This window comes from Blastomyces gilchristii (assembly GCF_000003855.2).
Source record: "Blastomyces gilchristii SLH14081 genomic scaffold supercont1.3, whole genome shotgun sequence".
NCBI lineage: Eukaryota > Fungi > Ascomycota > Eurotiomycetes > Onygenales > Ajellomycetaceae > Blastomyces > Blastomyces gilchristii.
The window spans coordinates 4,353,187-4,364,177 of NW_003101680.1; the positions used below are offsets into that span (position 1 = coordinate 4,353,187).

Sequence of the window (10,991 nt, forward strand, 5' to 3'; positions counted from 1 at the left end):
ATTGTAGTAATCTTTGATTTAATTCAGTAGAAAGTTCTTGAATTCTTCTCAAGTCATGATAGTATTAATATGCTCAAGCTTTCTCTTCTTGATGACTCAAGTAGTTGCAGAGATGTCTTCAAGAAGATTGATAGTGTAGATTACTTATATCTCATGAGTATTATACTAGCTCAGATTAAGGTGGAATTTCTGTTCAAGAGTACAGATAAAGCTGTGGAATTCAGATAAGATGTTTCTCTTATATCTCAGAGAATCTCTGATCTTAATCTCTCTATCTCCATGATAGATGTAGGTGTGTAGAGGCCGCGGCGGTGACAGAGCAGTTGAAGAGCTCATGTCAAAATGTGCAGCAGTTTCAGAAATCTCAGATTTCTGTCAGAGTAGAGATGTATGCACTCTAGAGAATGATGTAGTATTTCTCTCAGAGAGTGAGGTCAGGTTGGTCTCAGTGTGAGTGTATAAAGTCATATCAGTCTGTTAGAGCTCAACTGATTCAAACCTGTAATCAGATCAAGTGATTTGAATTGTAATATGATAGAATCAAAGCAGTGACTAGTCAGCAGTGTCACATAGAAGTAGTTGTTTGAAAAGTCATATGAGTGAGCTTGACTATCTTGCTTGAATAGTGAGCTCATAGACTACAGAGTTATTGCAAGGATATCATAGATGTGATACTTAGTATACTAAGAAGATTGTATGAGATATGCAGTAACTCTTGTATATATTCTAGTAGAAGAAAAACAAATCACTGACTTCTTTCATGAGAAATCAGTATCTAGCTATTCTATATAGACAATGAGTGAATACCTTCTCTCATTTCATAAGTGAGAATAGTCAGAGTGATACCTCAGCAGCGTCTCACTGTCAAGGAAAAGTAATCTGCTGACCTTATATAGAAGTGGGGTTCTTATATCCATCAATCAGATCTTTCTATGATATATTCAAATGATGTCATAGAGCGGTTGAAAACCAGTTCAAACAGGATGAAATCATCCGCATGAAAGCAATGGGCCGTGTGGAACTGCAACGGGGTCTTGGCGCGGCCGGGAGCGTGACAAGTTAACTATTATACATTCATCAATTTCAGATATGCAAAATCAGAAAATTCCAGCCCAGAATACAAAAACTGTTTACAAATTGCAGTGTTTTAACATCTTTTAATACTTTGAAACCATTTGACAATATCATGACAAAGGAAAAGAGAAAAAGAACACAGTCTCAAAGATAGACTCATTAAATAGATAGTATAGAAAGAAATTGAAAGAAAAAGATAAAGAAAAAGATAAAGTAAAGAGAGACTATAACAAAACAAATTATTAAAAGAGAGTGTATAGCTGTTTTAACAGACTATATCTGATTGATTTTCTCCTCTTCATATTCAGATAATTCTGAATTTAGCCATTTTCTTGTAGCTGCTTGAGTTTCTGATAGAAAGTCTATTAAGTATTTAATTCCTGTCTCAGTTAAGAATAAGAATCTCATATTTAATTGATTTAGATCATACTTCTCTTTCAATCTGACTCTAAGACTATTGTATAATGCACAGTGTATTACAATATACTCAGGATTCTCATTTGTATTGCAGAATGAGCATTCTATTGAGTCAAATCTATCATCAAATCTTTGTATATAAGATTTGAAATAGCCATGTCCTAGTTTCAGCTGTATTATAGATGAGAATATTTTCTTTATACATTTAATTGAATAAGATTTCCACTTGGGTTTTGTTTCAAATCTTGAATAATGTATACTCTTCTTTTGTTTCTGTCAGCTTTCATTCCACTTATCTAAACAAGATTCTTTTATTTTTCTCTTTATAAAAGATCAGGACATAATTTTTTAAATAGATCTGCTTAATTCTGCACTCTTTTTTGCAGCTGAATCAGCCAATTCATTATCATGAATATTCATATGAGCAGAAACTCAGTGCAGATGAATTATTAGCTTTGATATTCTTCTCTTTTGAATTTTCAAAACAGAGTTTAAGATCAGTTCAAGATTCATTTGATCATTATGAATCTGACTATTTCTAAGTCTTTTTAAAGCAGCTTGACTATCAGAGAATATTCATGTCTCTTTCAAACAATTTCCTCTTTTATAAGATTTTATTTCAATGAGTTTGAAAGCTTTCACTATTGCAAATAGTTCAGCATCAAAGACTTCACATTCACAGCCTAGATTTCAGAAATCTGAGATAAAATTGATATTATCTTCAGTATAAGCAATGCCTGCACCTAATCTATTCAAGTTCTCATTTTTTGAGTCATCTGAATAAATCAGAATAGAGTCTTTTATATTAATTGTAGAAATTCTCTTCAAATGCTGTTCATATTCTTTCTCTTTTGATAGTTCACTTATTTGTAAGTCTATAAGAGATTCAAGCTTTTCTCTTCAGAGTGATAACTTCTCATGATCAACTTTTTCAATATTTAAAGAAGAAAATTGATTTTTAATCAGAGAGCATAGTCTGTACAGTTGAGAAGACATTTTCTTTGAAGAATTATTTTCATTTCAATCAAGAAATCTATTTCAATTCAGTTCATTTTCAGAGTTAATTGATGAAAATGAAGAAGAGACTCTTTCTCTGATTATATGATTTAAGCTCATCTTTACAACTCTCAGAGCATAGTTCATACAGGCCTTTTCAAATCTAATAGTAGAAGAAGGAATTGAAGCTTCAATTTCCATTGCTTTAATAGAAGATGATTTAAATGCTTTCAGAATTCTTCTCAAGACTCTGTTTTGCAGACTTTGAAAGAGTTCAGTGAAATTCCCTTGATTATTCCATCAAACTTGAACTTCATAATCAGCTACTGATGTAATACAGGCTATATATAACTGTCTCATAGCCTGGAAGAATAGACCTCTCTCTGTATTTGATAGTCTGATTATGTTGTTCAATAGTCTTTCTGCCTTGACAGTTCTTTGTTAAATGTGATATTTAAAATTCAACTTAGAGTTTAATCATACTTCTAATCATTTGATATTTACACTGGGTTTAATCTCTCTATTTAAAAGAGTTAGAGATAGTTCTTTCTCATTGAATCTAGGAAAGAAATGAATTAACTCAGTTTTATTCATATCAAATTGAATTTGATTAATATCTGCTCTAACAAAGATTTTCTTTGCAGCTTCTTCAATTACTTTCAAATTCTCTTTGATAGTTTTTGAGCTGTAGACTAGACCAATAACATCTACATAACTCAGAGATCACACTATTCTCATATTTCTATTTTTGAATAGATATACAGTGTATATTGCAAATAAAATGAGTGAGATTGAAGATCTCTGTGATACTTCTATTTTTATCTCAGTCTTATCTTATTTTATTCCATCAAAGAAGAGTTGTATAATTCTTTTAGATATAAAATAGTTAACTTATTTTATTAGAGAAAGTGACAGTTTTAATATCTTCAATGTCTGAATTAACTTTGACTTTGAAACATGATCAAATGCTTCTTTTATATCAATAAAAACTGCAGTTAAGATCAGACTCTCATGCTTTGCTATTTGAATATTATAAACAACTGAGAGAACAGTGTCAATTGCAGAACACTGTTTTCTACCTCTTATTTATTCACTGAATAAAAGAGAATCATTTATAGAGCTTATAAAAGATAGTTGAGTAGCTATTATCTTTTCTAAAACCTTTCCTAGGCAGTTCAATAGAGATATTACTCTATATAACTTAGGAATTGAAGTTTTTCTATTAGGTTTTGCAAGAATCACTTCAGTGGCTTCTCTCCAGCATTCAGAATGATATTCATTTTTCAAGAGATTGAAAAAGAGCTCAAAATATTCATTCTTTAAGTAGAAATATGTATTTTGAATAATCAAGTGATTAATTGAATCAGAACCTGCAGCAGTTTTAACAGAACTTGAGAAGATAGCTGACTCTAATTCATCTTGTGTAAGATCAGATCATTCCCAGTCATTTTCATCAATGCAGTTGAGAAGTGATATATTCTCTTCCTCTGAATCTGAATCTGAATCTGATGAGTTCTGAAAGAGATTTCTCATGAAAGCTTGACATTTTTCCTCAAAAGAGTTTGCTGTATATGATTCATTCTGAAACTCATATTCTAAGGCTGAAAGTTTTGCTACACTTCTTGTTTTAGTATAGTTAAAAGCTTTAAAAACTTTCTTTTCTTATACTTCTTCAAGAAATTTATTTCAGCAGTCTGTTTTAACTCTTTTAATATCTGAGAAATATTCATTTCTGACAGCTTTGAACTCTTTATCAGATATTATATCATTCTTTCAATCTCTTCTAGCAGTAGCTAATTCTTTTCTTTTAGATGAGATATTCTCATTTCATCAAGGTTTTGAATACTCAGAAGATTTTCTTTTTGAAATATTATCTCTAACACTTATTAGAATAATAGATGTAATAAGCTTCACTCTATTCTCAAGCATTTCATTTGAGATATCTTGATCAGAATTTCAATGTAGCTCATTCTGTCTTACAGATTTTAACAGTTTTATGCTTTCTTCAACTACTTTTCAATCAGCTTTTTCAAAGTTATACTGATTAGAGAGAAGAGGATTTTCACTCATTTATTTTTCACTCAGTTTAATATCAAATTGAATAATCTCATGATCTGATTCTGATATCTCATTTGAATCAATAAACCAGTTTACAAGTCTTCTTTTCATTAGATTTTATGATATGAAGATTAGATCTATAATAGACTTCTATTTCATGCCTTTTCTAAAGAATGTTTGTTGATCAGACTTATTAACCAAATCTATTGAATACTCAAAGATTCATTTAATCAGATTATCAGCTCTCACTGCTCTCTTGCATTCTGAATTTTATCAGAAATGATGTGCATTGAAATCTTCTGTAATTATAGAGTTTCTTGATGAAGTTATATTCAGAAATCCTCTATCAATTGTTCAGATATTGTTATTTTTCTTCAATGACTTTTCATTATAGATATTTATGAGCTGTATAGTATCAAACTCATTTTCTTTATCTATAATATCACTCATCAGAATATCAGGGTCAGATATGATATCAAATCTTAGATTAAATTGATATCTTGATCTCTTTCTTTCATAGATCACTACTCTTGACTTTATCTCAGACTTTTGAGATAGAAAGCAGTAATAGCTTGAATGAGAAATAATGTAATTTTACTCAGCATCAAAATTCAGTTCCTGAAGTAGTATAAAATCAACTTTTTATTCAAATGTAATTTGAAGACAAGAATAAATATAATTTGAGTTTCTATTCACATTATTTTGAATAAATGTGATTTTTGAAGAGTTTTTAAACTTTTTTTGTTATTTTTGTTATATATTCATACTAAAAGAGAGTAGAGATAGAGTAGGATCTAGTCACTATCATCAGATAGTAGATTATAACTATTTTGAAAAGTAGGGATCTCAACTGCTTGCATTATATCTAGTTTATCATCAGAGTCATTTCTCAATTCTCTAATCTTAACAGAAGTTTGAGGATTCAAATTCTGTTTAGATTTAGCTGAAGTATTAAAGTTTGAAGATTTAGATAGTTGAAAGTTTCTTCTTTTTGAGCTTATAGTTATAAGTCTACTGACTTGACTCTTCTCTTCAGTTCTAGATTGACTTTGAGCTTTATCTTTTCTTCAGTTCTTTTGAGTTCTAGAAGCAAATATACATTCTTTTGAGCTAGATGCATGTTTTTCTTTGCAATTAGAGTACTTAAGCAGAGTGTATTGACATATTTCATCTCTTTTTAAACATATTTCATATTTATGCTCACTAGTTTTATAATCTCTGGCACAGAATACACATTTTAAGTCTCTAAAATATGAGATTGCAAAGTATTCATATCTTTGACAGTTTAAACACTGTGTTTGAGCTTTGAGATTCATTCTTGAGTCTTTGTATTCATGAACTCTTATTTTCAAACCTGCTACTCTTACTTCAGAGATCTTTGACTGTTCAAGTGTTTTTATATATACTAGAACAGAGACATTTCTCCTGCTTTGTCTGAACTTAATTGAATTTAGTCATACAGGCTTCTTTCTCAGTTGAATAGAGTTGTATTCTTTCAATTCATTTTTAAGAAGTAGCATTTCTTCTTCACAGTCAAAAATTTCAACTGAAATATCATGAAGAATGAATTTGTCTCACTTTTCATCTCTTTCAGATAGAATTATTGTGTTTAGCAAAGATTCTACTGCTGACTTTCAGAGATTCTCATTCTGAATAAGGAATTCAGCACTGAATTCAGATATTGTAGTCAGAATGATGGAGTTTCTAAAGAATGATGACTTAATTGAAGCTATAACTGATTTTTAAACTTTAATATCAGTTATCAACTGAGAAAAGAACTGCTGATTAATTTCATTTCTGATTCTGAAAATGAGATTTGAGTTTAGCCTGTTTCTTTGCAGAATGTCCTGGTTTGAGACTTTGAGAATAAGTCTTCTATTTCTGAAGATTTGAAAGTTTTTCTCTTTTTGCATTTTCTTTTTCACTTTTCTATGAATAGAGACATGAGCAGTATTCTTCTCAGTTTTCTCAGGATTTTGAGCAGGTTTTGAGACAGCAGGTTTAAAGACAGCAGATTCAGCTGCTTGAGCATATATTATCTTCTGATTCAAAGAAGAAGAAGAAGTAGAAAAAAAGAAAGAAGAAGAGTAAGATAAAGAGTCAGTGATTATACTAGAAATTTTCAAGATTTTTTAAACTGTGTTTGAGATTCTAAGTTTGAACTTGATCATCTCCTGTAATTGTCTAGTCTGAGTATGAAGAATTAACAGAACTTCTTCATTTATCTCACTCAGACACTGCTTTTCAAGAATCTTGCTTGCTTTTTCAAGTTTCTGTATTTCAAGAACTTGTTATTTCTCTATTTCTTCTTTCTTTCTTCTCTTCAGAATTTCAATCTCAGGAATAGCATTTGAGAAAGCATCTTTTTTCACATCAACTGAGTGTATTTTTAAACTCATTGTTTTCACTCAATGAAAAGTTAATCAGACTGTTTCAATTGAGATATTTCTAAGTCTGTTTTCAATTGAAAAGTTGATCAGACTGTTTCAAAAGAAGAATAAAAGACTTTTGTGTATAAAACACCTGATTTTTTTCACACTAGTTCAGTAACTAGGTTAGATTTTTGAAGAGAATCTAATAAACTAAAATTAATTTTTGAGATAAATCAATAAAATCTTTACAATCTCTTTCTTGAGATACAGTGAGAAAAAGTATGATATCAATTGATAATAAATCAGATAATATGACAGTTTTTGAGAGAAAAACTGATAAAAAATAAATCAATTTTTTGCAGAGAAATTGATTAAAACTATTCAATTTTATTTTAAATCATTCAATTCTTCTCACACAACAAGTTTGCAACTCAAATCAGTTAATAAAGAGTGTAAAAAAGAATTAAGTATTAATAAAAGCTCTTCAGTCACTGAAAAAGTAATTCTTACTTAAAAGAATATGAAATTATAATAGAAAATAACTCTATTTTTAATTCTTTGTAAGAATATTGTGTAAAACCCAGAGAAAAACACCTTACTTTTTCAAGAGAAGTAAAAAACTATTTCTAAGATCTTTTTTTTGTATTAACTGCTGCAGAAGAATGAGATAGAAACTGCTAAGATATGCACTACTATATACTCTCTATTAAGACTTTCCCTCTTCAGAGTCTTGATATTATAGAGAATATAAGTCTGTTTCTATATAATAATATAAATATTGTCAGCAGGATGTAGAGGAACTGATTATTTATATCTTAAAATAGAAGACTTTGTCAATGATTATATCAATATAGAGTTAATTCTCAAATTCAATAAAAACCTAGTGTCACTGTTCTCAATCCCTTGCAGAATCTAGTGAATATTGAGATATTAAAACTAGATTTAATATATCTCACTGTGCAGGGATCAAAGGCTCAGTCAGACCTTGAGATATACTGATTTTATAGCTGTTAGTGTGCTGTTGACTCATTATTCACTGATTATGTATTGAATGCTGTTGCCAAGGTATCTTTTTGTATTGTTCTGCCGGGGATGGGCCAGATTGAGAGGGGTAGTACAAGGGTGAGACTTGGTGTTGAAGTCTAGATACACTGGCGACAGACTGTGGAGATTGCACTTCAGAAGAGTCCATTGATTATGTGCTTGATATTATCACTGAGATATCTTTTTGTATTTTTCTGCTGGGGATGGGCCAGATTGAGAAGGACAGTACAAGGATGAGACTTGGTGTTGGTGTTTTGGAACATCAAAGATGGACAGGGTTTTCGCGGAGGTCACTCCTTGGATATCTCCACAACTACAGGTCAGGGATCTTCCAAAATCGAGAAGATTGGTGCATATGGCTAGGTCACTTCACCTTACAATTTGTATGGCACTCTGGCCCGGGGTTGTGGTGTGGTAGGGGAGAACGGGGGATAATCCCACACAGGAGTTTCGAACAACGTCCGGTTCATGTTTGGCTGGATAACTCCACCATCACACAGGGTATGCGGTCGGCGATGGGGTCAGAATGCTCGTATGATCGAGGGCTTTTCAATGGATCTATCGGCGGGTTCTTATTCGAAAAATCGAGCGAGTTCGTGGTGGAGCGGTCCTCTGAAGAACAGTAAGATGAATATTACACATTCAATGATTGATATAATCATATCTAACAATAATATGAAACTCTTGAATATGAGTATAGATGTGATGTCACAGTGACTCTGAGCAATATTGAAATTACAATAACAATAAATAGCTGATATGCATGCAACTCAATAACTTCAATACAAAGAGATTCAATGATTAACTCATGTGATTTCAATATCTACAGAATTGAATATAAAAGCACTGAAAGAACACTTAAATACTTCTGCATATTTTAATACTTCTAATCTCACTCTCTACTCATCATGAAGAATGAAAATGCTCATGAAACTGAGTATAGATAGAGATATTATTGATTTATTAATCAATCAAGATTAATATATCAATGAATGATTGAAGAATTATATGAAACAGAAGTTTCATTCATGAATAAAAGCATGTGAATCAGTGTTGCAAACATCTGACAATATTATGAAACATCTTGATATTCTGTTCTGAGACACTGCTATGCAATAGAAAGTATTAGATTGATTACAGAGTGTCTGACAGAGAAATACTTCTCTTACAACATTTATTCCTGACTTCAATATCAAGATTTCAGAAGCAGATGATCAATCTTGAGAGATTCAAATGAAGATTAGCATGCTTAAGAAGATATTAACTTTCAAACTCTTACAGGCTCTTATAAGTGTAGATAAAGATCAGACTTATGAAGGTTTCTGCACACAGCTCTGAACATTGAATGACTGTCTTATCAAGCTCAAGAGTATACAGAACAGTGATAGAAGACATTACACTTCAGTCATTTATATACTTATGCTGAAGAACAGCAATGATGCAGATGTCATGAACTGAATAGATTCAAATGTCTACATATAAGCAAGAGTTTCCACTATTTGAACAGGCTTCTGAGTCTCTGAAATCACTCTTAAGAAAGTCACTGATTGATGTCAATGTGAAGTATACATCAACTGTAACTGATTAGAACATATTACTTTCAACTGCTGATTGACCTATGTATCTTCACACTTAAGAGAAAGACCAGTATCTTCTCAATTGAGAGAAAGATCAGTGTCTTCTTATTTGAAGAATAAATCAGTGCCTGTCTGTGTCAATCATATTGCAGTGAAGGAAGATTCAGAAGATAACTATGAGAATGTCTCAGTGAAACAGGGAAAAGATTAGCTTCTGTTCAAATTTGCAAACAGAAGCTTGAAGAGATCAAATGACAATGATTTGAAGAGAAAATGACAATGAATGCAATTCTTGTATCTACTGTGATTGATAACATGTATAATATGAAAGCTATGATAGACAGCAGTCTATGTTACTATGCAATGATAAAATCTTCAGTTGTAAGATATTATAACCTTCAGCATATTTCTTTATCAAAACCCTGACTTCTCACAGAATTTAATAATCTGAAAGATGTTTGTATCTGTTACATAGTAAAACTAAACATAGATGTGAGAGAATATTAATATGAAGATGTCTATACATATAAAGTTAATAATCTTGATTATAATCTTATGTTAGAACTTGTCTGACTATCTGAACAAGACATCTTGCTGAATGCTTGAAACAGAAGCTTGATATTCTCTAATAATAATAGAATTCATGAAGATAATATTTACAAGACTATGAACCTTACACAGATCTCTGTCAATACTTATGAAATACTCTGAAAAAGAAGTCATTATCAAAACTGCTGACAGAGTCACTGACAAGTTCACTGATAGCAGAATTATATATCAATTTATTTCATCAGTCTGACTGATATTAAAAAAACCTTAGAAAAGTTATTCTGTACTACAATAACAGATTCTCACACAAAACTTTCTCAATAATATCATGAATATCTAGATGTCTTTCAATAAGACAATATTATAAATATACCTTCTTTACAAGACTCACGAGTGAATCACAGTATCAAGTTAGAAAAGAAGAATGATAAGAACTCTGAGTCACTGTAAGACTCTCTTTATAATATGTCTCAAGATGAACTTCTTCTTCTTCAGAAGACACTCAATGATCTGTTGAATAAGAGATTTATACATATTAGCAACTCTTTCACTGCAGCTTCTATTCTCTTTATAAAGAAGTCAGATAAAGAACTCTGATTCTGTGTGAACTACTGTGATCTGAACAGATTAATAAAGAAAGATCATTATTTTTTATCTCTTATCAATGAAATTCTAGCATGTATCAGATAAGCTCAATAATTTATAAAGCTAGATATCATCACTGCATTTCATAAGATTTATATCACTGAAGAAGATGAATGACTTACAGTATTTCAAATATATTATGATCTCTTTAAATAAATAGTTACACTTTTTGAACTGACTAATATTCTCAGTATATTTCAGAAGTATATCAACTGAGTACTTCAAGATTTTCTTAATAAGTTTGTATTTACTTATCTAG

At 30.7% G+C, this 10,991-nt stretch overlaps 1 protein-coding gene across 1 annotated transcript; it reads left to right on the top strand.

Annotated features, from left to right (window-relative positions):
• Window positions 1-8,164: 8,164 nt before the first annotated feature.
• On the top strand, window positions 8,165-8,587 carry BDBG_16573 (uncharacterized protein; the record flags this gene model as incomplete). Its single annotated transcript, XM_031724501.1, has 1 exon — window positions 8,165-8,587. The coding sequence occupies one exon, from the start codon at window positions 8,165-8,167 to the stop codon at window positions 8,585-8,587; it is 423 nt and encodes a 140-aa protein (XP_031577088.1).
• Between the last annotated feature and the right edge of the window lie 2,404 nt (window positions 8,588-10,991).